General features: G+C 50.4%; 1 protein-coding gene and 1 long non-coding RNA gene across 2 annotated transcripts; one reads left to right on the top strand and one right to left on the bottom strand.

Moving 5' to 3' along the window:
- Positions 1 to 603: 603 nt before the first annotated feature.
- On the bottom strand, positions 604 to 27,505 carry LOC105238529. Its single transcript, XR_004621185.1, has 4 exons — positions 27,258 to 27,505; positions 24,519 to 24,687; positions 9,009 to 9,230; positions 604 to 1,178 (listed from the first exon to the last, which is right to left on the bottom strand). It is a non-coding gene; the product is annotated as an uncharacterized LOC105238529 (long non-coding RNA).
- On the top strand, positions 5,403 to 7,231 carry POLD4 (DNA polymerase delta 4, accessory subunit). Its single transcript, XM_002921276.4, has 4 exons — positions 5,403 to 5,684; positions 5,933 to 6,028; positions 6,244 to 6,355; positions 6,730 to 7,231. The coding sequence occupies exons 1-4, from the start codon at positions 5,588 to 5,590 to the stop codon at positions 6,752 to 6,754; spliced, it is 330 nt and encodes a 109-aa protein (XP_002921322.1). The 5' UTR covers positions 5,403 to 5,587; the 3' UTR covers positions 6,755 to 7,231.
- Positions 27,506 to 27,860: the final 355 nt, after the last annotated feature.

Below are 27,860 nucleotides of genomic sequence, written 5' to 3'. Positions count from 1 at the left end.
GATCTAAACACGAAATTGCTGTGGGAGGGGTGGCAGCTGGAGAAGAATGTAGAGAGCCTTAGGGAATGGAATCAGGGACAAGCAGAGGAAGGGAATCAAAAGCGTTGCTGGGCAGCCACATGGAGCCAGGTGACATCAGCACACGCGTCTCTGTCACGGACTGTGACATTCCCTAGCAAGCCAGACATGGCCAGAGGCGAGGACAGAGAGAAGACAGGGTGCTTCCCAAGGCCGAGGACTGACAAAGCAGGAGTGGCAGAGAATCGAGGGTCAGTTGAGACTCCAGAGGGTTAGAAATGGTGCTTTTGAGTGGCTGGGAGCCACAGCGCACACAGGGCTGGTAGCAGAGGGAAAGAAGGGAGGAGAGTGACCGGGAAGGGCGGGCAAGCGCCTGAAGTGACTCCCCTGGAAGATGCAGAGGGGGCACCCCAGGAGCAAGGTGGGGGAGGTGGACACAGAGGAGAGCCGAGCCAGGAAGGGCATTTCAGAGTTTGAATTCTTTTTTTTTTTAATTATTTTATTTTTTTTTTAAAGATTTTATTTATTTATTTGACAGAGAGACAGCCAGCGAGAGAGGGAACACAGGCAGGGGGAGTGGGAGAGGAAGAAACAGGCTCCCAGCGGAGGAGCCTGATGTGGGGCTTGATCCCAGGACTCTGGGATCACGCCCTGAGCCGAAGGCAGCCGCTTAACGACTGAGCCACCCAGGCGCCCCAAAAGTTTGAGTTCTTGAACTCTTCCCCCAAATAGCTCCCTACTGATGGTGTCGGGGTGTGGGAGTCCCCTCTTTGGGTTTTGGAGCTGTGGACCACGAGGCAGGTAGCTCTTGGCAAATGACAAGTCACCAGGCTTTTCTGTGAATTTGTTTGTTATTGGTTCTCTACCCACAGCGGCTCTAGGAGATGTGATGAGTTAGTGGTAGTCATCCCAGGTCCCACTTCTTAAGTGTGGCCTTAGAGTCAGGGGCCCAGGTATGCAGAGGTCAGCTTAAGAACCTGGAATGCCTGGGGTCCCACAGTGCCATGGAGAAGAGGACATCTCTAGAAGTCCTTTTGTTCCAGGAAGGCTGGGGAGAGTGGGAGGGAGGGAGAGAAGGCTCTCTTCCCCCATCATCTCTATCCCGATAGCACGGACTGGATTAGAAATCTCAGCATCATCTTGGGTTTCTGGAAATGCACCTGCATGTGAGAGGACGTGGAGAGGATGGAGAACTGTCACTTGGGAGAAGCTACGTTGGGGGCAGGGGTAGGAGTGGGTATAGGAGAGGTGAAGGGTGGCAAAAGGGTAGTGACGCCTTGTCAGCTTTCTGCTTTTGCACGGACTGGCCCAACACCCGAGGACTTAGGGCGCTCTCAGTATATGAAGAGACTCATTCAAGCACTCATCTTACAGACACATGCACACATTCACCCACTTGCCAAGGCCACCCCAAACGGGGAAGGGCCAAGGGAGGCCCTTGTTCCCCTTAACCTACAGGGTAAGGGCCAGTGATCCAGGCCCCTGGCTGAGAGTTCTGATGGATGGCTGCTTCTCAGCTCCCCCTTCTTCTCTGGAGCCACAACTGTCCCTGCCTTTGTCCCTGCAATTCTTGAGCTCCCTGACTCAGCCTGGTTCCCCAATTCCCAGCAGTAGACAAAGCCCTTGTCAGTGAGGTGGGGGTGGGGACAATGAGGGAGTAGCTGTGAACTGTAGGACTAGAGTTCCAGCCCTTTCTTTCTCTCAACCTTCAGGGTCTTTCAGCCTCCCGAGTTCAGAGGTCACCTTTAGGCCGCTCCCCAACTTGCCCAGATCTCTAAGGCCTGGCTGATGGGGTGGAAACTAACTAGGATTTTCCTCCCAGCTAGACAAAGTCTGACACCTGGTGGCCAAGGTAAGAAATGGCCAGAAGGATCTCTTTCAAATCTCCCCAGAATTTCTCCAGGCTGGCCAAGGTGAAAGGGGAGGTGATGGGAGCTTTGGAGGGGGTGGTTGGGACAAAGTAGAGAAGACAGCCAGTGGCAGAAAAACCCAGACACAGGGGAACTTTTGCCTTCTATCAGGCTCCTACCTCTTAAGCCCACTAGGCCAGAGACCCCGGAGCAGGGAGAGGTGGAGTGTCTGGGAGGGTCATGATGGACTAGGAGGAGCTGCCTGAAAGAATTCTGGCCCACAGGGTGGGGAATGGGGCCCAGGGTGTGTGAATATGTGGGGGCTGGGGATATGAGCCTGGCTGCCCAGAATCTCCAGCTCAGGGTGGGTGGCAGGGCCTGAGGGCCTGAGGAAGGGGGGTGCTGGAGAGAAGGAAGGAGAACAGGCTACGCCCCATAGCCTGCTGGGCCCCAGGCAGCTGCTTCCCTCCCTCTACCTGCCCCCACCTTCCTAGCTCTAGCTGGCTCTTTCCACCAGCCCCATTGTGAGCAGGGGGAGGGGGAAGGGGCTCCCCAGGCAGGCGCCTGCGCAGTGCTGAGCACCCCCCCAACCCTGCCACATTGTCTGAGCTAAGCCAGGCCTAATCCCCCTTCCCCTTGGAGCAGTAGGCAGTGGGCCTCAGCCCTCAGGAAGGTGCTGGGCTCCTATTCCAGTTCTTTGTTCTCCTTTTCTCTTGGGTTCTCCCAAGACTTTGGCCTTGGCCTAAAGCAAGGCCCTTGAGTGTTCCCAGGCTGAGGTGCAAAGGTCACTCCTGCTAGTCCCATCACCAGCCTCTGGGGGTCAGAGCTGACACAGAAACAGGCTCCTGGGTCTCAGGAAATTCCCTGAAGGAGGGAGAACTTAGCTCCCAACTCAGACTGGCCTGGCCCTCCAGCCTGACGCCTGACTTGTGATAGGCCCCACGATAGCAGTTTTGGGGATAGGCCAGGAGGCTGCCTGAGTCAGGACAGGGGTTCCAGGAAAAAAGTTGATAGGGGACAGACAAGGTTAGAGGAGTGGAGAAGGAAAAGACCTGAGGACGGGCAGGCCAAGGTTCTAGTGGCCAGCAAACCTCAGGGATCCAGAAACCGAGTTGGGGAAGAAAGCCAATTAGACAGGGATGGTTCCAAAACTCCTGGGTACCAACTCCTTTGAGCTCAGTCCCACTACTGCCTGACTAGGACAGGAGGGCAATGCTGCCTGTGGAGAGTTCTCTCCACTCCAGGCCAGAAAACCAGTCCTAGGGTGCCTGTACTGGAGCAGACAGCCCTGATTCTTTCTTGGGACTGGGGAAAGCTGAAGGCCAAGACATCTTCCAGGTTAGGTGGGAGAGGCTAGCGGGGCCTGGGCCAGGCAGAGCTGGGGGCAGCTGGCGGGGATGGCCCAGACCGTGCCCACAGAGCAGGTCAGGGTGCCAGAGGAAAGAGGGAATGAGCTTGGGCCGCAGTAGGAGCCACTGTGGCCGCCCAGCGGCACACCCCATTTCACGCTCCCTGGGCGGTGGCAGGGCCCCACGGCTATCAGCTTTCATGGGTGGGAAGGACCAGGAATGAGGAGGGGTCTGCCCCACCCATGGCTTCCTACTCCCTCAGGGCTCTGTGGGCTCAGGAGTGAGGTGCCACACACCTCTGGGAACGCCCTCTGGGAAGAGAGTGGTCAGTCCCACAGAGCCTGGGCACCCCTCTGTAGAGTGCACAGGGCCTGACTGGCCCCCGCACCTCAGCCCTTCCCAGACCTGGTGGAGAGGGCCTCCTGCTTTCCTCCCCAATGCAGCAGGGCCCCTGTCTCCCTCAATGTGGGCCCCACTTAGTCCACGAGGCAGATGGGGGATTAGGCCAGGCCCAGCCCAGAAAATAAAGCAGGGAAGGGCCCTCCAGCTCTGTGCAGCGCACTCACGAGCTCTGACTCCCACTCAGCCCTCCTCAAGGAAGTGGATGAGGAGAGCCAGGCAGGGGGAGGCCCCTGAAGACATGGCTGCTCTTGCTTCGCCCCTTCGGTGGTCTACTCTCCAGAGCATTTTCCTCTCTTATGCCCACCTTACTCCTAACACAGAGCACCCAGGCCCCAGAGCAGTGGAAGAGGGGGGGGGCAGAAGCGTCTAAGCAGGCCCTTGCACTCCTGGAAAAACTGGATGGGATCTCTAAAGGGCAGTTAGAGCTGGGCTGGTCCCTGTGCTGATTCCCAGACTCCCACTGACCAGCACTTTTGCCTGCTGCCAGGAAGTTGGTGAGGGGGAGGAGGGTGTAGGGGTGACTCAGCGATGACAGGAGCCCAAGGGACAAAGGTCATGGGTGGAGAATTGAGAGACACTGTTTACAGCAGCCCGCCTCCTCCAGGAGGTCTTCCAGTGCTGAGCCAACCCTGTGGTCCAACTTCTCTCTGACCCACCCTTCTCCCCTTTCCTGTTTGTTAGGAATTTTATCTTTGCGCTGACAACTTGTGTGTCCCATCTGCCTACGCCATTAGCCTCTGAGCTCCTGGGTGGGGAGGGCACAGAGAAACTGTGGTTTAACTGGGGCCCCACAACGCTTGTGACGATTAGCACTTCCTACTTTGAAAAACCATTTTATGGGGCGCCTGGCTGGCTCAGTTGGTGGAACGTGTGACTCTTGATCTCGGGGTCGTGAGCTCAAGCCCCACGTTGGGGGTAGAGATTACTTTAAAAAAAAAAAAAAGCACTTTACATCTATTTTAGTTGAGTGAATATGTGGGAAAGTGCTGAGAACAGTACTTGGCACACCGTAAGTGCCATATAAGTGTTTAGTTTATCGTTGGTGTTTTCTGCTTATATTGTCACATTAGTGAAACAGGGTAGATTTTACTGATAAAGACCTGGGGATACAACCACTCTGGCCTCCTGCTCACTGTGGAATCTTCCTGGCTAGTAGGGTAGGCATGGGCAGCCTACGGGACCCCCGGAGAGTCGACAAGGCCAACGCTTGCCTGGACTAAGAGCAGGCAGGGTCTTTGGGCACAGACTGTGAGAAAGGAGCTTTGGAACCCATGGGCTTCTCCAGCCACGTCTCCTGGGGACGGTGGGGGTGGGGTGGGAGCAGGGAAGGGGGCTGGATTAGCCCAAACGTTCTTCGGACCTCCAGACCTGCCCCCACAAGGCTCTGTGGGACAAGGGGTGGGAGTGGAGGCTCCAGCTGGACTCTGGGGAGTTACCAACCGGCCACGGGGATTACTGAGGCTGAAAAGAACATTTGCCTAGGAAGGGAAAACGGGAAGTGAGAGGCTGAGGATAACGCTCTATAAGTCCCCCGAGACCCACTGCAGACCAACGGGGAGGAGGGGGGCAAGAGGAGGTGGTGCAGTCTGGGGCATCTTGACAGGTCCCCCACCCCAGCCTCACCACTTCTCCCCCAGAACACAGCTGCCGCAGCTGCCCCGCCCCCTCCGCCTTTCCCACCTGCCATTGGCTGGAGTCGGGCCCCGCCCTGCAGAGGCGGCCAACCATTGGTTTAGGTCTTTGATGTTTGTGCGCTTGTGGGGGTGGGGGACAGGCGTCATACCCTGGAACCAGCGGACTTCCTCTCTGCCTGTCTGGGTCAGCCTGTCTGCCTGTCGCTGGCCCCGGGCTCGCTCTCTGGCCCCAGCCCTTTTCTCTCTCTCTCAGCAGCTGTCTCTCTCGTGCCCGCTGGCCTGTCTCTCTCCTTTCCCGCAATCGCCTCCTTCTCTGCCTGCCTGGGTGGCCGCCATGGGCCGGAAGCGGCTCATCACTGACTCCTACCCCGTAGTGAAGAGGAGGGAGGGCCCCGCTGGGCACAGCAAGGGGGAGCTGGCACCAGAGCTAGGTCTCTTACGTGCGGGGGGGGGCGGGAGCAGCGGACACCGCTGAGGGGCATGAGAGGACGTGGGCGGACGTGGGCAACGGAAGGGGAGTGAAGCACGTCTACTTCTACTCCAGGCCTGGCCGTGGCCGGCAGAGGCAAAGGGGTGGCGAGGGCTCGGGAGCAGCGGGGCAGCAGTGAGGCGAGGGCCAGGGGACTGGCCTTGCAGGGCACGGGCCTGGGCAGGCCTGAGGAGCAGCATGTCATTACAGGGGAAGAGCCCGAGCCCCAGCCCTTGAGCGTGGATGAAGCAGAGCTGGAGCTGCTGAGGCAGTTTGATCTCGCCTGGCAGTACGGGCCCTGCACAGGTGAGAACGCTCTCAGGCCCCACGAACATGGCCTGGAGACAGTCCTGTCACCCGCACGTCCCTGAAGCAACCCAAGCCCCTGCCTGCCCCTCTGTGGCACTGTCTTCTGAGACGAGGGGGTGTGGAGGTCCTGACACACCCCTCCACACGCACTGTCTAGCCTGAACTCTTTCCACCCCCCCTGAGGCGCCAGAGTCTTCTTCCCACCCTGGCAGGGATCACACGGCTGCAGCGCTGGCATCGGGCGGAGCAGATGGGTTTGGAGCCTCCCCCAGAAGTGCGTCAGGTGCTACAGACCCACCCTGGAGATCCCCGCTTCCAGTGCAGGTCAGAGACAGGCCAGGGAGGGCTCTCAGGGGAGCCAGGTTTTTCATCAGGCACCACCAGCCTGCTGGCCCCCGGGGTGGGGGCTGCCCTGACCTGAGGGAGAAATGGATGCAGGCTTTAGGGCCTTGCTGAACAGGCAAGAAGGTTCTCTAAGGTGCCTGGCTCAGGAGGGCAGAAGATTGCTTTAATAATCCTTATCGTTGAGCTAATGGTGGGGGAAGGGTGCACCCAGGGCCCAAGGGACTATCTATTTAGTAGAGAGGGGTTGGCCAAGGACTATAGGCCATGACCAAGAATTGGGGCTGGTGAAATCAGATGAAGGACTTAACTGACTCTCTCTGGTTTCTCCCTCCCTCCCCCCTCCCCTTGCACAGCCTCTGGCACCTCTATCCCCTTTGAGGCACCACCCAAGACCTCCTGCCCGCTGTCCCAGAACCTCAAGACTCAAGTGAGAGCCAGGTGTTGCCCCCTTGGCTCAGTTCTGCTGTGAAGAAACTTTGGCAGGAATAGAGCCTCATACAGAGAGAAAAGAGGCTGAATCTGGAAGTCTCTGAGGCTCAACCCTCCATCTAACCAGCAGGCTCCAGGAGCCCCCTCTGAGAGCCAATACAGCTGAAGCTTGCACTTCCTACATGAAGAGTGGTCTCTGAGGACAAGGACCTGGCCATGACCTTTCAGATGCCTCCTACAGGCCTCCCTGACCACAAATACTGTGGTCCTGGGAATACTGTGGCAAATAGGCACAGCCTTGGACACAGGCAGACTGAAGCAGATAACTAAGAGGCAAAGATGCACTCCACTTACGGCTGGGAATCTGAAGGCAGAACTGGCAAGGGGTTCACTAATGCTTATCAATAAAGAACACTGAGTCTGGAAGTCTGACCTCCAGTCCCTTAATGCGGCCCTGCTTGGGCTGGCAGCAACCAGCAAGTAGATAGGTGGGAGAGAACCAGCACTATGCTTTCCCTTTGCCGCCCAACCCTAGACCTGGGACGGAAGAAAGACACCTTAATAGACCGCGGGACAAGTCCTCATTAGAGCTGATCAGCCTATGGCGCCCCCTGGTGGTTTATAGGGAAACTACTCTTTAGCCACCTTCAGAGACCAGCCAGAGAAAACCTACCTGACCTGCCACCTAGACTGCCCAGTGCGGCCCACCTCACAAAAATGGGTCCTTTGTCAGAGGAGGATCCATAGGGCCCACGCCTTATAAAGTCCAGACCTACACATTCCCAGCAAGCACCTCTGCTTCCCACACTGAGGCCACCCGGATCCAAAGCAGGGTTGAGGCGGCTTTCAGCCTGCAGGCCCTGCTCCGAGACGGCCGTCATCTGACGGGCTTTGACGGGGGCTGCGTGGAGCAGAAACAGTGCTTAGGGGACCCTGGGATGGTATGATGCGGAGACTGGAGTCAGTGCTCCTCACACTGTGTTTACCTTCACTGGCTGTACCAGCCCTCCATCCTGGGTAGACAGAGACAGCACTACTATTAACTCCTTGGGGACAGGCCTACAGAGCAGCCAAGTGGCCTTTTCAGCCCCCACTCCCCTGGGCACTGCCCGTGCCTCAAGCACTTTAAATGAATCCTCTCTAAAATTTCTAAAGGGCTGTCAAGGTAGATTTTACAGAGAGGGAGCCTGAAGCCCGGAAGAGCTGTGTGGGGCTGCTCGGCAGTACCAGCAGGTACATGGTATAAGCGGCCATGTGCACCAGGCTCTTCCCATCTACAACCACGCCCCTGCTCATCTGCTGAGCACCTGCTGTATGCCAGGCTCTAGAGGTCCTCTTGGGTGTTGTTAGTGGTGAGGAGATGAAAGAAGACATACAGGCAAATATTATGCCATGTGGCGGTCTGTGGTAGGCAAAATTAGGGTTAGAGGTCCAAGAATGCCAGGGGTGCTTGGAGAGGTTGATCAGGGAAGCTGACAGGCTGGCATTTCAGCAGAGACCTGAACGAAGTACAGGAATGGGACTTGCACCTACGGGGGTGCTCTGGACAGAAGGAACAGCAAGCATACTTCCCAAGACAGGAGGGCTTGCACCCTGGTCCAGGAACAGCGTGGAGGCCAGCGGTGCCTGGGCAGAGGGGGCGAGAGGAGTATGGCAGGAAATGAGGCCAGAGAGGGAGCTGGTCACTCCCACGGGCCTTTCAGGCTGAGATGAGAACTCTGGATTTTAATCTTAGTGAGACAGGAAGACACTGGTGAGTTTTAAGCCAATAAATGACATAATCAAGCTTATGTGTTGAAAACATCACTCTGGCTGTTGGTGGAGAACAGATTGTGGGGTTGGGGGGAGAAGAGGCAGCAAACCACTCGGGAGGCTTTTGGGGTCGGCCTTGAGAGAGGTGATGGTGATCTGAACCAGGGTGGGGAGATCAGTTGGCGGTGGGTCTGAGAGAGAGGAGCCAAGAAGAACTCCAAAGGCTTTGGCCAGAGCAGCTGGAAAGCCAGAGTTCCCACGACTGAGATGGGAAAGACTGGCGAGGGACGGGGAGCGCTGGGGAATCAGGAATTCGCGCTTGACACCCAAGCAGAGCTATGGAGTAGGTGGTGGACACGCAAGTCTGCAGTTCTGGGGAGCTCTGAATTTGAGATGTGAATGTGGGCATTTTTTAGATGGCATTTAAAGCCCTGAATGTGGATGATGTTACCTGTGCGAGTACAGATGGAGACGAGAAGTGGTCCAAGGACAGGCCTGCACCGCCTACGCTTAGAGGCGAGGGAGGAGACTGAGGGTGGCAGGCTGGAGGAAAATCCAGAGGCGCGGGCCTGGGAGGCCTGGACAGAAGGCATTTCAGGGTCTCAGATGCTTTGGAGAGGCTCATAAAATGAAGCCCAAGGGCAGAATGCTGGAGTTGGCAATGCAGAGGTCCCTGGGGACAAGAAGTTTCCATGAGTGTCAGGGTAAGAGTGTGCCTGAGCGGGCTCAGAGGGAATGGCAGCAGAAGTGGAGACCAGGAGCATGCCAACTCTTCCAGGGACTTTTATTGGAAAGGGAGCGGAGGAACAGACTGGTGACCAGAGGGACGTGGGATCAAAGGAGGGTTTTGGGTTTTGGTTTTTTTTTTAGGATTTATTTATTTACTTGAGAGAGAGAGAGCGCGCATGAGTGCAACCTGGGGAGGGGCGGAGGGAGAGAATCTTCAAGCAGACTCCCTGCTGAGCAGGGAACCCCGATGTGGAGCTTGATCTCAAGACCCATGAGATCACGACCTGAGCTGAAATCAAGAGTTGGTCCCTTAACTGACTGAGCCACCAAGGTGCCCCTCAAGGGAGGGGTTCTGAGGTATCGTTTTGTCTTTTGTTTTAAATGTATTTTTTTAAAGATATTTATTTACTTAAGAGAGAGAGAGCACAAGCAGGGTGAGTGGCAGAATGAGAAGCAGACTCCCTGATGAGCAGAGAGCTGGACAGCTGGACGCCGGGCTCGATCCTGGGACTCCAGGATTAAGACCTGAGCCCAAGGCAGATGCTTAACCAACTGAGCCCCTCAGGAGTCCCTTGTTTTCTGTTTCAGATACAGTGACACTAGAGCATGATCACACAGTGACAGAGTGAGCCAAGAGGGACGGTACTGATGCCGCAGGAGACAGAGGTGGCAGTCATATGAGTGAGGCCTTTGTAAAAGTGACAAGGGCCAGGGCCAGGACCCAGGGACAGGGTGGCCTCAGGCAGGAGCATCCAGCATGACAGGAAGGGAGGCCAAGGATGTGGGAGTAGAGGCAGGTGGGAAAGTATGGTGTTGGTGGGAACATTCGCGATCTGATGTTTGCTGAGAGCCTCATGCAGCTGGGAGGGGTCATGTTTACTAAGTGCCCTCCGTGCCATCTGCTGGGATGAATGCTGCACATTCCTTATGTGGTTGACTAGAGTGACTCAGAACACTGTCATTAGGTAAGTAATAGCCACGGCTCACAGACAAGGCAACTGAGGCTGAGACTTGCTCAATCAGGAAACACCGGGGCGGGACTCACACCAGGGCTGCCTGCCCCACTGACCCCATCTGTACCCGCGCTCCCGCTGCTCAGGGTGCTCCTGAACAGTCAAGATCTACCCCTGTGGAAAGTTAAAACAAAAAACCACAAAAGCAATGTAATACACAGGCTACTGTGAGTGGTATAGACACTGAGTCCTTCGGAGGGAGAGAGCACCGTGTGTTAAAGAGACCCTCACTGTGGGGGCCCTGAGCCCAGAACAGCCAGGTCCCACCGCAGTGGTCCTCTCTGTCTGACTTTAGTGCCTCATCCCTTCAACTCACTGCACCCCTGCTCCTCAGACCTTTCTGCTGCAGAATGAACGCAGACCCCCCCAGTGCATCAGGAGGCAGGCCCAAGACACCTCCACTCTGAATATTCTTACTACTTGTATCCTTTATCTGCAAAATCTCCGGCCAGTTTTATATTCTTTTTTTTTTTTTTTTTTTATTCGACAGAGATAGAGACAGCCAGCGAGGGAGGGAACACAAGCAGGGGGAGTGGGAGAGGAAGAAGCAGGCTCATCGCAGAAGAGCCTGATGTGGGGCTCGATCCCACAACGCCGGGATCACGCCCTGAGCCGAAGGCAGACGCTTAACCGCTGTGCCACCCAGGCGCCCCGCCAGTTTTATATTCTGCTCCACTATATGTCTGAGTGGTTGCCGTAACATTAAAAATGGATGAACTTACCAAGTAAAATGAACCCTCCGGGAAGACGTGCCACGTGTGGTCTCTGGCTGGCTTATCTACCCCAGGGCGCCCACCGCCACCCAGCCAGGCGGAGTAGCACTGCAGGAAGTGGCAAAGAAGCGTTTGTCGGAAGCAAAATGGGAGTCAGTGGCCCATGAAGGGTAAGTAAGAGTAGGTGGGCGGAGAAGAGCATTCTAGAATGAGGGACGGGCTGAGCAAAGGTAATGCGCAGAGGCAGATGTGTGCGCCAAGGGGAGAGGTGTGCAGACTACAGCACTTGCTTTACAAAAATCAGGGCAGTAAGAAGCTAGGGTTTCAGTGCCTACGACATACCCAGCACTATGTAAGTGTCTTCTTTCCCCTGGAAATGATGATACACTTTTTATAAAGAGATTTTAAAGAGGAGAGTCAGGCACTGTGGGGTTAAGTACTTGCCCAGGGTCACACAGATGTGTCAAGAATAGAATCTGATGCCTACAGGCATGTGGGATAAGGCCGGCAAGAGGGGCTGGGACCAAGCATAGGGTTGGAGTCTGGACTTACCCATGGTGATGACAGTGCCAGAAGGCTGCTGAGCAGGAGAGAGATAGGATAAAAATTATCATTCTGGAGAATCTGTCTGGCCAGGCAGAAAGACTAGAGGGGGAGGAACTGCAGGCAGGGACACCACTGGGGAGCTATTAAATATTCAGGACGTGGAGCGCCTAGGTGGCTCAGTCAGTTAAGTGCCTGATTTTGGTTCAGGTCATGATCTCCGGCTCCTGGGATGGAGCAACATGTCAGTGGGAGTCTGCTTGTCCCTCTGCCCCTCCCCCAGCTTGTGCTTTCTCTCTTAAATGAATAAATAAAATCTTAAAAGAAATATTCAGCACATGGGTACTAAGACCCTGGTTTAGCAGACAGAATGCAAAGGACAGAGAGCTACAAGAGATGTTGCAAAGGCAGGTGGCAAGGCTTGTGTTTGGGAAGGGAGGAGTGGGGGGAGGCGTCAAAGATGACTCAGGATGCGAGCTTGGGTGGGTGAGAGAAGGCTGATGCCATGGGCAGAAAAATGGAAACTGGTAGGGAAGGCAAGCTCGATCTCACACATGGATGGTTTAAGATGATGACAGGACTCCCAAAAGGAAGCATCCAGGAGGCAGTGGCAGTCCAGAGGGCAAGCCCAGCAGCGAGGTCGGGAGAGGTGGCATCCAGGGCACAAGTGGATCGCCTGCATAGAACCGATACTCAAGCACATGGGCATGGGTGAGTTCTCAGGGGGTGAAGAGAGACAGGGAGAGGGCGTGAAGACAGGACCAAAGATGGCCCTCGGGAAATCCTCTCCAGAAGGTGGAAGACCAGCCAAGGAGAAGGGAGAGTGGCTGGAGAGCCAAGGGAGAGCAACATCCAGGTAGTTCCTGAGAACTTCGAGAGTGGCTGGTGGCATGCTGCCAGAAGATATCACGAGGAGGAGGTGGAAAGGAGGAGGATGGGCCGCCTTAACTCATCCCCTGCGTCCCTCTGTCCCCATGTTGTAGTTCTCTCTGGCACCCGCAGCCCGGCTGCCACAGTGACTACCAGGGCCACACCCGCCAATGAAGGTCATGCGATTCACGTGATTCCTTCTCTGTTGACTTAGGTGTGGCAGCATTTACCCACCGTCCAACTCAGACAAATGCACTGGTAACACAAACGCTTCAGGAGTTAACTTACCAAGAAACTCAAGTACACAAGGGGAAGGAACACGTTTCCAAACTGGTCTAGAAGTAGACCGAAGCCACAGCAGTGGTGGGTTGAGGCAGATTTGGATTCACATGACCTCTAGGACCTAGGCAATCTTCAACACGACTGCTAGGTCTCCGGTCCATTCACCTGAGCCCTGAACTAGAAATCAATGACTTTGTGCCTGTTGTGGCAGGTGCAAATGGTCAGAACCGCAGTGCGGAAGCTCCCAGAGCCTCCTGGGTGGGGTGGGGGGAGAGAAGGACCTGCAAGCGAATTCCAAACACTGCCACAAGACAGGTGTGGATGGGACACTGTGGGAACTCGGACTCTCTGAAGACGGCCCTGTAGCTGAGGATTTTAGAAGGAGCAGGGTGGACACAAGGCGGACAAGATCCCAGGTCCTTCTTGAGCCCTACTTTGGCCCTTAGTCTCTTGAAGGAAAAGGCATTTCCCAGAAGCCTCCTTTGGGGCGGATGCCTCCTTCACCTCACCCAGACCAGTGGACACTCCCAGTCCAGTCATCCTCCCCTCGACTACATGCTGTTTCTCTCTGCGCAGCCTTCCCTAAGAAGAGGATTTCTCCGCTGCTCTCCATGATAACCTGCTTCTGTTTTATGAGAGCATGTCCCATGGCTACATTCCACTGTCTGCTGGGCTAGAGTGTTTCATCCTGGAGGTGCGTGCTAGCACGGGGCTGGCTACACAGCAGGCACTCAGAGCTGACAGAACCTTCCCACTTCATTCATACCTCCTGTTTGGTCTGCTGGGCCTGTCCAGCCTGTGAGAACAGTGTAGGCGTCAGCTGAGTGAAATCTGGCCTCTACCTAAGTCACTTTGGGGTGGGGGGGCGGTGGCCTTGATGGCAGGAGCCATCTTTTCCTAGAGCCTTCTCAGCAAGGGACACATCAAAGCTGTCAACTTCAGAAGTGGGCTCCTTTTCCCGTCCTGTTTTGAAGCCTGTGGTTCCACTGGGCCAGCCCACGGAGTGCTCATCTGAGGCCCTCACAGGTGCACAGTAGAGAGGAACAGCACAACCAGAGCGCGCAGGACCACCCAGCCCCCTCCTCCACAGGCTCTCAGGAGGGGGCTGCCCAGGACCCTCCCATATAGGCAGTCCCGCAGCGCTGGGGTGTAAACTGGATACCAGTTTGGCATTATTTGTCAAAATTACAAATGCACACATTTCTTTCAGTCCATATCTAGAAATTTATCCTACAGACACGTTTGTATGTATAAAATAACATATAGAAGGTTATTTATTATCTTGCCATTTGTAGCAAAGACTATAAATAGCCTGAACGTCCACCAACAAGGCACCGGTAAAGTAAGTTACAGTACACAGTGGATACAGCACGGCGAAAACGTTCCAGCAAGCTCTGTGTGTATGGGTGTGGAATAGAATGAGCTCTAAAATATATGTGAAAAAAGTGAGGTGGGAAAAACCAGATTTATAGAACAGTGTATATAATATGCTACTATTTGGGTAAAAAAAATGTGTGCATTCACTTATATTAAGCATAAATATCTCTGAAAGGCAACTCAAGAAATCGATGCCATTAGTTACCTTTGAAAGGAAGGTAACTTGGTGGGTTGGAAATAGGGAATGAAGGGAAATTTTTTATTAACAGGGCTTTTGAATTTTGAACTACGTGACTATATTACCTATTTAATCAATCAATAAGAAAAACACTTACCATGTTCATGTTGACGTATTTAACAAATATTAACAGTACTAGAGACAATTCTAAGGCAAAATGGGCTTCGTGCCACATACTACAATGGCTTTGTGGGCTCATAATGCTGCACTCTTTTTACTACATTCCACTGGGAGAGAAGGGTCTTCTGCCTGGCCTTGGGGGTGGGTGGGGGTGGGGGCGCTGGCAGGGGGAAGGCCCATCTCCTCTTTCACTAGACCTCTGCCGGGCAGCTGGCACTGCCTGCACTGGGACAAGAGTCAACTGTCATGGTGACAGGTTTTACAAGAGTCCAAACATGATGAGTCCAGGAGAAATCCAACCAGTTTGTTTGTTTACTCATTTCACAAGTACGGGGCACCTGTTAGCACGAGCAGTGTGTGGAATATGCAGCTTGGGTCCCGAGCCTCAAAGAGTTTCCAGTTCACCCTTAAACATACGACAAGACACCCTCCATCAAGTAAGACTGGCAAAAGCTAAAAAGCTTGGACAGTACAGTCTGTTGGCCAGGCTGGGGGGAAACGTGTAGGAGTATACCACTGGCACAGCCTCCTGGGGAGAGGAATTTGGTAGTGCTAGTAAGACCACAGAACATTTACCCTGTGATCCAGCAATGCTAGTTCTAGGAACTGATCCCGAAGATTCACTTCCACAGACATATAGCAGCCTAGGCACAAGCTTATTCGCCGTGGGCATCATTTGCAATAGAACATTGGAAACCACCTAAGTTCCCATCCATGGAAGCTTATCAAGTAACCCCCCCAATGCAATCCCGTGTAGCTAGAGAGAGAGAGATTTCCATTAGCTGATACAAAGTGATTTCCAGGATAAATTGCTAAATAGGTAATGTGCTACCTTTGTATAAGAAAAAAGGAAAAAAAGATATAAATCTGAAAGAAGAAATGTAGGAAGAGTAAGCTAGAAATAAATAAAATGTCTCCTTTTGGGAGTAGGTAAGAATGGGGTGGAAGAGAGGACAGGAGCGAGATTTGTCTAAGTATTTTTTATATAGTCTCAGCTCCTGAATCAGATGAATATTTTACAAATTCAAAAATATATCAGGAAATGTTTTTATTTTATTATTATTTTTTTTAGATTTTATTTTATTTATTTGACAGAGAGAGAGACAGCCAGCGAGAGAGGAAACACAAGCAGGGGGAGTGGGAGAGGAAGAAGCAGGCTTCCAGTGGAGGAGCCTGATGTGGGGCTCGATCCCAGAACGCCGGGATCACGCCCTGAGCCGAAGGCAGACACTTAATGACTGTGCCACCCAGGCGCCCCAGGAAATTTTTTTAAATCCTAAAATTGACCACAAATAAGAATAACTGAACCTTACTGTATGTCAAATTGATAATATAATCATACAGAAAAAATAATACAAGAATACAAATAAATTTTCAATATAGTTCATGGACTTCCTAAGGACAACAGCAACAAAAAATCTTTACTTAATAGGTTTGTTGTTGATAATGGCATTGGTGTAGGAATTCTAAAACGGTTTTGCTGTTTTTGTATGAAGGATACAAAAAAATGAATAAATATGTAGATGTTGGAAGCCAGAGATTGCACTGGGGAAAAAAAGGAGATATAATACGGAAGGAAGGTGAGGCAAAATCCTCAGATGTCAGATTTGAATTGGAGATAACAGTATGTAGATCTTTTTTTGTAAGTAAGCTCTAGGCCCAACGTGGGGCTTGAACTCACAACCAGAGGGTCAAGAGTTGCATGCTCTACCAACTGAGCCAGCCAGGCGCTCCTAGAATTTTTTAATTTTTTCATTTTATTGAAATATAACTTATCTACAACAAAATTACAGATTTTAAGCATACAATTTTAGTAAATGTAAGCACTGATGTTACCATCAACCCAATTAAGATCTAGAACATTCGATCTGCCCAAAAGTTTCCTTACTCTCCTTCACCCCTTTTTTACTCTTTTGTTCCCAATAATTCGTAATTTGCATTTTCCTTCTTTTTTTCTTAACCAGTCTTGCTAGGGGTTTATCAATTTTATTGATTTTTTTCAAAGAACCAACTTTCGGTTTTGCTTTCTTTGTTCTTTGCATATTTCCGTTTCACTAATTTCTGCTCTCATTATTTCATTTCTTGGGGTTTAACTTGTTNTTTTTTGGGGTTTAACTTTTTTTTTTTTTTTTTTTTTTTTAGCTTGTCTTACTCTTTGAGATATAACATCATACATAAAATTCATCATTTAAAAGTGTACAAATCAGGGTGGCAGGGCACCGGGCTGGCTCACTCAGTAGAGCATGCAACTCTTGATATCAGGGTCATGAGTTCAAGCCCCATGCTGGGTGTAGAGATTACTTAAAAAATAAAATAAAGGTGGGGCGCCTGGGTGGCACAGTGGTTGAGCGTCTGCCTTTGGCTCAGGGCGTGATCCCGGCATTGTGGGATCGAGCCCCACATCAGGCTCCTCTGCTATGAGCCTGCTTCTTCCTCTCGCACTTCCCCTGCTTGTGTTCCCTCTCTCTCGCTGGCTGTCTCTATCTGTGTCAAATAAATAAATAAAATCTTTAAAAAAAATAAAATAAAATAAAATAAAGGAAAAGGGTACAAATCAGTGGTTTTGGTATACTCTCTATGTTGTACAACCATTGCCACTAATTCCCGGAACATTTCCATCACCCCACAGAGAAGTCTGGCGGCAGTCAGTGCCAATCTCCCCTGCCAATCACTCATCTACTTTCTGTCTCTATGGATTTGCCTGTTCTGAACACTTCATAGAAATGGAATCAAACAACATGTAGCCTTTTGTATCCAGCTTCTTTGATTTAGCATAAGGTTTTCAAGATTCATCCATGTTGTAACATGTGACTACATTCTTTTGATGGCTGAATAGTATCCCACTGTGTGGATAGACCCCATTTATCCATCCATCAGTTGGTGGACATTTGGGTTGTTTCGACTTTTTGACTAATATGACTAATACTTCTATAAACATTTGTGCACCAGTTTTGTATGAATATACGTTTTCAGTTCTCTTTGGTATTTTATATTTAGGAGTAGAATTACTGGGTCATATGGTAAAAATGTTTAGCTTTTTGAAATACTGTCAAACTTTTCCTATCTTCTTAGGGTACAATCATAGAATATTAATGTTAAATCTTTCTCTCTTCTTCCTGATAGACGCATTTAAAGTTATCAGTTTTCCTCTAAGCACATCTTTAGCAGCAATACAGAAATTTTGGTATGCTGTGCTTTCATTTTTGTTCAGTTTGAAGGATTTTTTTTTAAGATTAATTTATTTGAGAGAGAGAGAGTGAAAGTGGGGAGAGGAGCAGAGAGAGAGGGAGAGGAAGAGAGAATCTCAAACAGACTCCCTGCTGAGTGCAGAGCCTGACACGGGGCTCGATTTCACAACCCTGAGATCCAGACCTGAGCGGAAATCATGAGTTGGACGCTTCACTGACTGGGCCACCCAGGCACCCCCAGTTTGAAGTATTTTCTAACTTCACTGTTTTCTTCCTTGGCTCATTAGTTATATAGAAATATATTCTTTTTTTTTTTAAGATTTTATTTTTAAGTTATCTCTCCATGCTACATGGGGCACAAACTCACAACCCCAAGATCAAGAGTTGCATGCTCTACCAACTGAGCCAGATAGGCGCCCCTACAAATATATTCTTTAATTTTAAACATTTGGGGATTTTCCAGATATATTATTATATATTTATTTCTAGCTTAATTCCATTGTGATCAGAGAACATGTTCTGTGAAATTTTAACCTTTTAAAATAAATTTATTTATTTATTTATAAAGATTTTATTTATTTGAGAGAGAGAGGGCGCAGAAGCAGGGGAGTGGCAGAGGGAGAGGGAGATGCAGGCTCCCCGCTGAGCAAGGAGTCCGACATGGGGCTCAATTCCAGGACCCCAAGATCATGACCTGAGCCAAATGCAGACGTTTAACAGACTGAGCCACCCAGGCACCCCAATCTTTTGAAATTTACTGAAATTTATTTTATGCCTAGGATATAATCTAGCTTAGTGAACGTTCCACGTGTGCTTGAAAACACTGTGCATTCTGCAATGATGTGATAGAGGTCCTTTAATGTCGATTATATCAGGTTGGTTGGTTTCATTGCTCAGATTTTCTATATTCTGTTGCTTCTTTATCTAGTTATTCTATCAATTATCAATGAGGAGTTTTCAAATCTCTGTAATTATGCATTTGTCTGTTTCTCCCCTTCAATTTTTACTTCATTTTTTTGTAGCTCTGCTATCAGGTTGCATATACATTCAGGATTATAGTTTCTTGTTCAATGGATCTTTTTCTGATTATGAAATGTGTCTCTATCTCTGCTAATTCTCCTTGTCTGGATGTTTACTTGGTCTGATATTAATGTAGCCATACCAGCTTTCTTGTGCTTTCTATGTGCCTAGTATACCTTTTTCATCCTTTTACTTTCCGTGTCTGTAGAAAAATTGTATCTCTTTTACATATCATATAGTGGGGTCTTGACAAGCTCTGTGTTTTAATCGGAATGTTTACATTTGATGGAATTATTCATATGGTTGGGTTTAAGTCTGTGTTTGGTTGTAGGGCTGCCATAACAAAGTATCTGTTAAACAACAGAAATTTATTTTCTCACAGTTTTGGAAGCTAGAAGTTTGAGATCAATGTGTTGACAGAATTGCTTCTTTCCGAGGGATGTGAGAAAGGGATCTATTCCAGACGTCTCTCCTTGGCTTGTAGACAGCCAACTTCTCCCTCTGTCTTCACGTTGTTTTCCTTCTGTACATGTCTATATCCATATCTCTCTTTTTTTTTTAAGATTTTATTTACTTATTTGAGAGAGAGAGAGAGAGCACACACGAGTTGGGGGCTAGGGGCTGAGGGAGAGGGAGAAGCAGACTCCCTGCTCAGCAGGGACCCTGATGCAGGGCTTGATCCCAGGACCCTGAGATCATAACTGAGCTGAAGGCAGACGCCTAACTGACTGAGCCACCCAGGCGCCCCCAAATCTCCTCTTCTTATAAGAACACCAGTCATACTGGATTAGGGTCCAGCCTAATGACCTCATTTTAACTTAGTACCTCTGTAAGGGCTCTATCTCCAAGTATAGTCACATTCTGAGGTGCTGGGGGGTGAGGATTTCAATATATCAATAGTAGTAAAGTCTATCACCTTGCTACATTTTTTAAATTTGTCTCATATGTTCTTTCGTTCCTCAGTTTTTTCTGCCTATTCTGCCTTCTTCTGAGGAACTGGATAATTAATATTATATTTACATATTATAATTCAATAATCAGGATATTAAATATCATTAATATTATATTTTACTTCCTTTCTTTGCTTTGTAGTTATACATATTTTTATTATTTTTTAATGGTTGCCTTAGAAATTATAGTATGCGTGGTGCCTGGGTAGCTCAGTAGGTTAAATGTCTGACTCTTGATTTTGGCTCAGGTCATGATTTCAGGGTTTTGAGATCAAGCCCTGCATCTACTCAGCTGGGAATGTGCTTGAGATTCTCTCCCTCCCCCTCTGCTCCTTTCCTTACTTGCGTGCATTCTCTCTCTCTCTGAAATAAAATCTTTAAAAAAAAAATTACAATATGCATCACTAATTGATCACAGTCTAATTGAACTTCTTCGCATTTTGCAAATGTAAGGATGTTCCAACAATGTAACTTTATTTGCTCTCCCATTCTTTGTGCTATCATATTTTATTCCTATATATGATAATATTATTTTTGCTGTAAATAGACATTTGTCTTTTATGGAAATTAAGAAAAGAAAAAAGCAATGCTTTTAAATTTATCCAGATATTACCATGTCTGTGGTACTTAATTCCTTCCTATGGATCCAAGTTGCCAAATTTCCTTTCAGCCTGAAGAACGCCCTTTAGCATTTCTCGTAGTGCACGCCTGCCAGCAGCAAATCCTCTCCTCTGTCATTTTTCTTAAAATGTCATTACTTCTCCTTCCTATTGCAAGGGATTCTCATTGGCTACAGAATTCTAGATTGAAACTCTTCTTTGTCGGTGCTTCAGAGGTGCGATCCCATTGTCTTCTGTCCTCCCCTCTACCACATCACTATTCCCTGATATGCAACCTACCTGCTTTCAAAATCTTTTTTTTTTTAAGATTTTATTTATTTATTTGACAGAGAGAGTGCGAGCATAAGCAGGGGAGCGGCAGGCAGAGGCAGAGGGAGAAGCAGGCTCCCCACTGAGTAGAGAGCCCCATGTGGGACTTGGTCCCAGGACCCTGGGATCATGACCTGAGCCGAAGGCAGACGCTTAACAACTGAGCCACCCAGGTGCCCCTCAAAATATTTTTTTTACTTCTGGTTTTCATCAGTCTGACTACGATGTGTCCAGACGTGATTTTCTTTGCGCTCATCCTATTTGTGTCTGGCCAAGCTTCTTGAATCTGTAAGTGAATGTTTCTCATCAAATTTCAGATTTTTTTTTTTAATCATTATCTCTTCAAATATTTTTTACTGTCCCATTCTCTCTCTCCTCTCCTTCTGGAACTCCAGACACATATGTCAGACTGTTTGATATCATCCCACAGATCACTGGCCACTGTTAATTTCTATTCAATACTTTTGTCTCTGATTTTCAGATGAGATCATTTCTCCGGACCTGTCCTTAAACTCATGGCCTTTTCTTCCTCCAAGCCTTCTTCAATCTTCTGTTAAGCCTCTTCAATGGACTTTTCAGTCTATTTGGTTCTTTTTTACAGTTTTAATTATTCTGCTAAGACTCCCCATTAAGACCACCATATTTTCTGGGGGGCCTAGGTGGCTCAGTCGGTGAAGCGTCTGCCTTCAGCTCAGGTCATGATCTCGGGGTCCTGAGATTGAGCCCCAAGTCGGGCTCCCTGCTCAGCAGGGAGTCTGCTTCTCCCTCTCCCTCTGTCCCTTCCCTCCCCCTCCCCTNTGCTGTGCCTCCCCCACCCCCTCTGTCCCTCTCCCCCTGCTCATGAGCTCTCACTCTCCCTCGGATAAAAAAATAAAATCTTAAAAAAAGGACCACCATATTTTCTTTTAATCTTAGTCATATTTATGGTAACTGATTTATAGTTCTTGTACACTAATTTCAACGTCGGTGTCATCTCACAGTATATTTCCACTGATTTTTTTTCTTGATTACGGATAATGTTTCCCTCCTTCCTTGAATAACTAATAATTTTTAATTACATGCTGGAAATTGTCTGGATAACATTGTCTTCCTTTAAGAAATGCTGAGTTTGGGGCGCCTGGGTGGCTCAGTGGCTTAAGCACCCAACTCTTGATTTCAGCTCAAGTCATGATCTCAGGGTTGCTGAGATCAAGCCCCGCGACAGGCTCTGTGCTGGGTGTGGACCCTCATTGAGATGCTCTCCTTCTGCCCCTTCCTCCCGCCTCCCCCCGCCCCGCACTTGCGCACACACGCATGCGCCCTCTCTCTCTCAAAAAAGAAAAAAGAGGAGACAAGAAAAAATTCTCCTTTACTGACAAATAATAGCTTATTACATTAAACACATAATAGATGTAGACGGTATGATATAATTTAAAAAAACCAAAATGAAATAAATAATTAAAGTCAAGATCATTACTTGATACTAAAACCAATGACTGACAGATTGCTGGGGACGGGATATTCACACAGCCTCACTTACCCCACGGCTCACGACTATGAAGGGAAAAGGACAGTGGAAAGATCTAGCAGACGGGATCTTAACCAGCTCGAATTCAGCGTCAGCAATAATGAGATGAAGCGACAGGAAGCGGCTGAAATGATGACGCAGAAAGAGCATCTGCCCAAGCTGCTCATTTGCAAGTATTCTTGCAAATAGGTTTAACCCGAATCTAACTGCGAGGAAACATTCGAACAAATCCAAACTGGGGAATACTCTACAAGACAACCAGTGTGGATTCTTCAAAAATGTCAGTGTCATGAAAAACAAACAGGCAGGAGGACTATTCTACATTAAAGAATCAAGAGGGGCGCCTGGGTGGCTCAGTCAGTTAAGCGTCTGCCTTTGGCTCAGGTCATGATCCTGGAGTCCCGGGATCGAGCCCGGCGTCCAGCTCCCCGCTCAGCGGGACGTCTGCTTCTTGCTCTGCCCCTTGCCCTGCTTGTGCTCTCTCTCTGTCTCAAATAAATAAATAAAACCTTAAAAAAAAAGAAGAACCAAGAGACCTGACAACTAAAAGCATGTGATCCTTAACTGGGTCTCAAATCTTTAAAAAAAAAAAAAAAAAAAGCTGTAATGGAAAACTTAGGGATATTTGGAGAAATGTAATCATGGTAGGCAATCTAGATAATAATGTTGCATCATTGTGAAGTTTCTTGGTCGCTATGAAAACAGTTTGGCAATTGCTCAGAAAGTTAAACATAGACTTACCATATGATCCCCAGGCTTGCTTCTAGGCACATGCCCTGAAAAGCTGAAGTAGGGACCCAAACAGATGTCTGCACACCCATGTTTACAGCATCATTCACGGTCGCCAAAAAATGGAAACAACCCATACGTCCATCAAGAGACGAATGGCTAAACACAATGTGGTCTCTCCATGTAGTGGAATGTTATTCGGCCTTCAAAAGGAATGAAATTCTGGCACATGCTAGAAGCATAGACAAATCTTGAAGATATTATCCTAAGTGATATAAGCCAGACACAAAATGACAAATACTGAATGATACCATTTACATGAGGTAGCTAGGATAAGCAAATTTATGGAGATAGAAAGTGGAATAGAGGGGCGCCTGGGTGGCTGAGTTGTTTGAGTCTGACTCTTGACTTCAGTTCCAAGCCCCACAGCGCTCCATGCTCAGCAGGGAATCTGTTTCTCTCTCTCTCTCTTTCTCTCCCTCCCTCCCTCTGCCCCTCCCCACCTCATGTGCGCTCTCTCCCCCTCTCTCTCTCAAATAACATGTAAATCTTAAGAAAAAAAAGAAGAAAGTAAACTAGAGATTACCAGGGGGGATGGGATGTTTGATGAAAAAGTCCTGGAAATGGATAGTGGTGATGGTGCACAATGTTATCAGTACAGTTCACGCCACAAGCTGTGAAGAAGGTCTCTTGAGGCCTTCAGCCGATGGGAGTCAGTCCGCCAAACCAAGAAACGAGCTACACAGCCGTGTGTGCTGCTGGGGTAGGCAGCTGCTGCCCCAAGCACACTCGCCCAGTTCCAAGCCTTCCCAGGCCACATACATTTTGTAGGGTACGTACAATCAGCTCTGTCTCTCTCTGGCCTTGAGGAGCACCCTCCCTTACCCAACCTGTCATGCACCCCCACAATTATGTCTGATGTGAGCTAGGCCAGCCTACGAGGCCTTGCTTGCATCTGGGCTTGTTCTGCGCTCCCCTTCCTGCCACACCTCCCTCTCCATCTTGACCTCTGAGGCTCACTGAGCGGCTGCCAATGGAGAGGAGTGTGGCATTTCTACCCAGGCCAGGGAATCTCACTGGGCAAACTTTGCCAACTTGCCTCCCCACCCAATGGGAGAATAGCTTCGTATTCTTAATCCTCCAGCCCAGACACAGAATCCCCTGGAGTGTCCCAGCGATCCAGGGCAGCTGCCTGGGAGCAGGCAGATCCGGCAGAGTAGGGGGCGGAGCACCAGCTTGGGGCTGCACATGCTGCCATGGGAACAAGTCAGTGTCTAGTGAGGGCTCGGCACAGAGAGACTCTGGCCAAATATGTCTGACAACAGAGAGCAGTTGGGCCAGGCTGGAAAACTGAGAAAAATGGGTAGAAAACTGGCTGAAATGGGAAGGAAGGGGAGTACAGGTCTACTTTCAGGTTAGCCTATGACCATGGCCTCACCAGGAGGCAGATGGTAGCCCTTCGGTGACAGCCAAGGCAGTGGAAAGATCACTGGTCTCGATGCCACCATTTGGCTCTTTGGTCTATAACCTAAAAACTCAGATCCCTCAGGTGGAAAAGGGAAAGTCGTAACAGAAGAGTTGCTGGCCGCTGTGAATTGTGAAGGACCAGCATGCCCCTGACGCAGGCTGACGCAGTCCTCCACGGCAGACACTGAGCTGTGGGGCCTCCTCTCGAGCACCAGGTCCAGAGTTACTAAAGCTGTACGTGGCACTTAGCCACGCAGGAATCCTGGCACACCCGGCAGGCACTTACCTGCGGCCACCGCAGTGGGAGCAAACCGGAGCGGCAGGATGGAGAGGAAGAACAGGACTCCAGGGTGGGAGCACGCACTGCCAGGGAGATGAGTTAACAGCTCACTTTGGGTCCCATATTCCGGAAGAGGAGCACCTGTAGCCTCCACAAGTCCTGCACCATCCCATATCTGGGGACAAAATCGGCAGTCAGTGGTGCCCCATCCCTTCTTTGTTGAACCCACTTAAACTCCCCGGCTTCCTCGTTCTGAGGATGACTTCACCCTTTGTGAGCAATGGCAGATCGCAGGGGGCAGTCTAAATAGGATGTGGGAGGGTTTGCCCTGTCCTCAAGCCATTCTCCTCTCAACAGTCTCTGCTTTGCCCTCCTCGAGGGACTCCTCTATCCCAGGTCCTAAGGTAGTTCTCTGCTCCCCAGGGTCACTGGACAGCTGTTCCGAGTGGTCAGCTTCAGCGCCAGCTCCCGGCACAGTGTCAGCCCTGCCAGGACTAGAAGGACAGGCCGGGAAGTCAGCCTGAAGATGGCGCTGCTGAAGCCAACCTCATTCCTTTGCAGCTGCTACAGGCCTTGGCACGGAGGACATGGTTTCCACTCCCAGGTGGCTCAGAGGCGGGAGAGAAATTTCTCTGGGGAAGAAGTGGGCCACAGACAAAGAGGAGCTAAGAACAGTCACAGATGCCCCAAGACAGACCCAAAGGAGTATCCGTCACTGGACCTCAAGACCACTTCATATTCCTGGGCTGCAGTGTCCTCCCCTTGTCGTTGCTCGGCTCACTTCCAGGGAAGGAGGCTCCCAAACCCTCCCGCCCCTTCACGAGACCCGATTCACGTGGCTCCCAGTTACTGTACTAAACGTGCCAACAATACAGCCGTTGCCCCATAATCGCCTGCCTACTCACATTCCTCCCCTAGAAGGGTGTCTGTAAGCCAGCATGTAAGCTTAATAGAAGGGTCTCAGGATAACACAAAGACCACATCTTGGTTTGTCTCTGCAGGAAACTCAGAGCCCTTGTTCCTTCACTAATATCTCCTACGTGCCAGCCACACGCCATGCTGGGACTCAAACACTGACTGAAACCCAGTCCCTGCCTTCTAAGAGCTCACATCCAGTTAGGGGCCCAGACGTTTCTCCCCCATGTCTGAGGGCTACCCACAATAACTCTGCCCTACTTCTCGGCACATCCACATTATCCACATCCTCCAAGGCCTGGCTGAAATGCTGTCTGCTGCTTGCTGCTCTCATGACACAGCCACTTAGCAGTGGTGTCTCCTGCCTCTGAATGAGCACACCCGACACCTGTACTCTCTCATGACACATCACTTCCCTCCTGCACTATGTGTTTTGTATGCATTACTGATCTTCTCCATGGACTTTTTTTTTTTTTTAAAGGAGGCTCCATGCCCGGTGTGGAGCCCAGCGAGGACTCGAACTCACCACCCTGAGATCAAGACTCAGACACTTAACCACCAAGCCACCCAGGCATCCCTACAGACTGTTTTCTTGAGGGCAAAGATCATTTGATACATCTTTGTATCCTTCAAACGACCCCACATAGTACCACATACATCAGAGGTGGTCAAAAACTACTCCCAGAATAAAACTTACACATAAAGATGCCTGTTGGATGAGTGAAGGCTTGTGAAGCCACTGGGAGTTCCCAGGCTTAATAAATAATACATTTTATCACTAATTTCAAATTCCTTGTTAGGGTTTTCCCAATTAATACAAAGTTTGAACTCAACGCAAGTAGCATAGGATTCCTATGTATTCCTTATAAATGTGTGTGTATCCAGTCCTATGTAAATGTCATATAAATATAACTCAATATTCAGCTGTTTCTGCGTCATAGCATGTAAGTGCTCACATCCTCCATGAATCTTAAGGAAGGGAAAGTATCTTCTGCACTGCGTGGCGTTGGGCTTTGTACCCTCCCTAGCTGCTGCCTGGTAAGGATATAGCTCAGACTACAGCTGAAGGGAGGAGATAGCAGCTTCAGCACCCAGCCGTAGGTAAGAAGACTCAGGCTTCCCCATCGGAATCAGCCTATAAAATCAGCCTGCCTAGGAGAATGGATTTGCCCATCAATAGAGGAAGTGACTCCAAAATTTAGGAAAAGTTCTCACAGTAGCCAAGGAATGTTTTTTAAGGTATCAGAAATGATGGCTGGGACTTGGGACAACACTCACCAGGTGCAGGCCTGGGGTTAAAAACTTACATGCATTATCTCGTTTAATCTTCAAACACCTGAGGTGGCACTATCATTACTCCCAGTTGTGCAACTGAAAAAAACCGAGGCTCACGAGATGTAATAACTTTGCCTAAAGTCACAAACCCAAGTTTCTCTGACTCCAGATCTTGAACTGAGATTGTAGCTTAAACCATCCAGTTCCCTTTCTTCTTGCACGCGGTGGGCAACGAGGGGGTAATGATCCCATAGCCTCTAGAAGAGACCAGGAAGATCATCTCCTCCAACCTCCTTACTTTACAGGGCAAGAAACGGGCTCGGAGAGATAAAGGGACTTGTTCCCCGGATCGCAAAGCCAGAGGCCGCTCTGCAACGCGATCGCAAGGTGCCCTAGAATTCCAGCCCAAGCCGCGTTGACAGAAGGGCGCCTGAAGCTCCGAGCGGTGAGCCCCGGGTCCAGATCCAACCCCAGGCGCGCCCGCTGCCCCGCCCGGCTAGCGCTCCTCCACATTCACCTGCGGCGCCAATCATCCGGCCCGCGCCCCGGGAGTACCTGTCGGCGGCGCGCAGGCCCTCCGCCGGGGACCGGGCGCGGGCGCGAAGCGAACAGGGCTGCGCGGGCCAGAGGCGGACACTGGCCTCGCCAACCCCGGCCTCCCCGGGCCACCACGCCTCAGAACGCCGAGGCCCCGGGAGCGCGCGGACGGCCGGACGCCGAGAATTTGGGAGCGCTGGTCCCGGGAGGCAGAGCCGCCTGGCTTCCTCCCCTCAAGCCCCCTACTCTGCCCCTCAACTGTCTGCAGACCCCGTCCTAGCTCGAAGGCACCTGAAGGGGAGCAACGGCCACGCGGTCCGCAGTCGAGCAGCTGGGACCCTTGGGGGCGAGATTCCCATGGAAACGAGAGAGGCTCTTCGCGCCTGCGCGGACGCGCTAGGCACGGTGGGAAGTGTAGTTTCCGGGCTGCCACCCGGCGGTCAAAAGAACGGACGCGAGATGGCGCCCGAGCGTTGCAGTGGGTTCCGAGCTTCTGGGTCCTCCCCGCCCCCGCCACCCCCAAACCCCCGCCCGGGCGCTGCTGGCGTAGGAGAGGCCGCGGAGGCCTGAAAGGTAGTTTCTCTTGGCAGCCGCGGCTCTGAGGCGTCTGGGGCGCAGGGT

The sequence above is a fragment of the Ailuropoda melanoleuca genome, chromosome 16 (genome assembly GCF_002007445.2).
Source record: "Ailuropoda melanoleuca isolate Jingjing chromosome 16, ASM200744v2, whole genome shotgun sequence".
Taxonomy (NCBI): Eukaryota; Metazoa; Chordata; class Mammalia; order Carnivora; family Ursidae; genus Ailuropoda; species Ailuropoda melanoleuca.
Note: the sequence above shows the minus strand (reverse complement) of the source record. Positions and strands in the feature narration are given on the sequence as shown.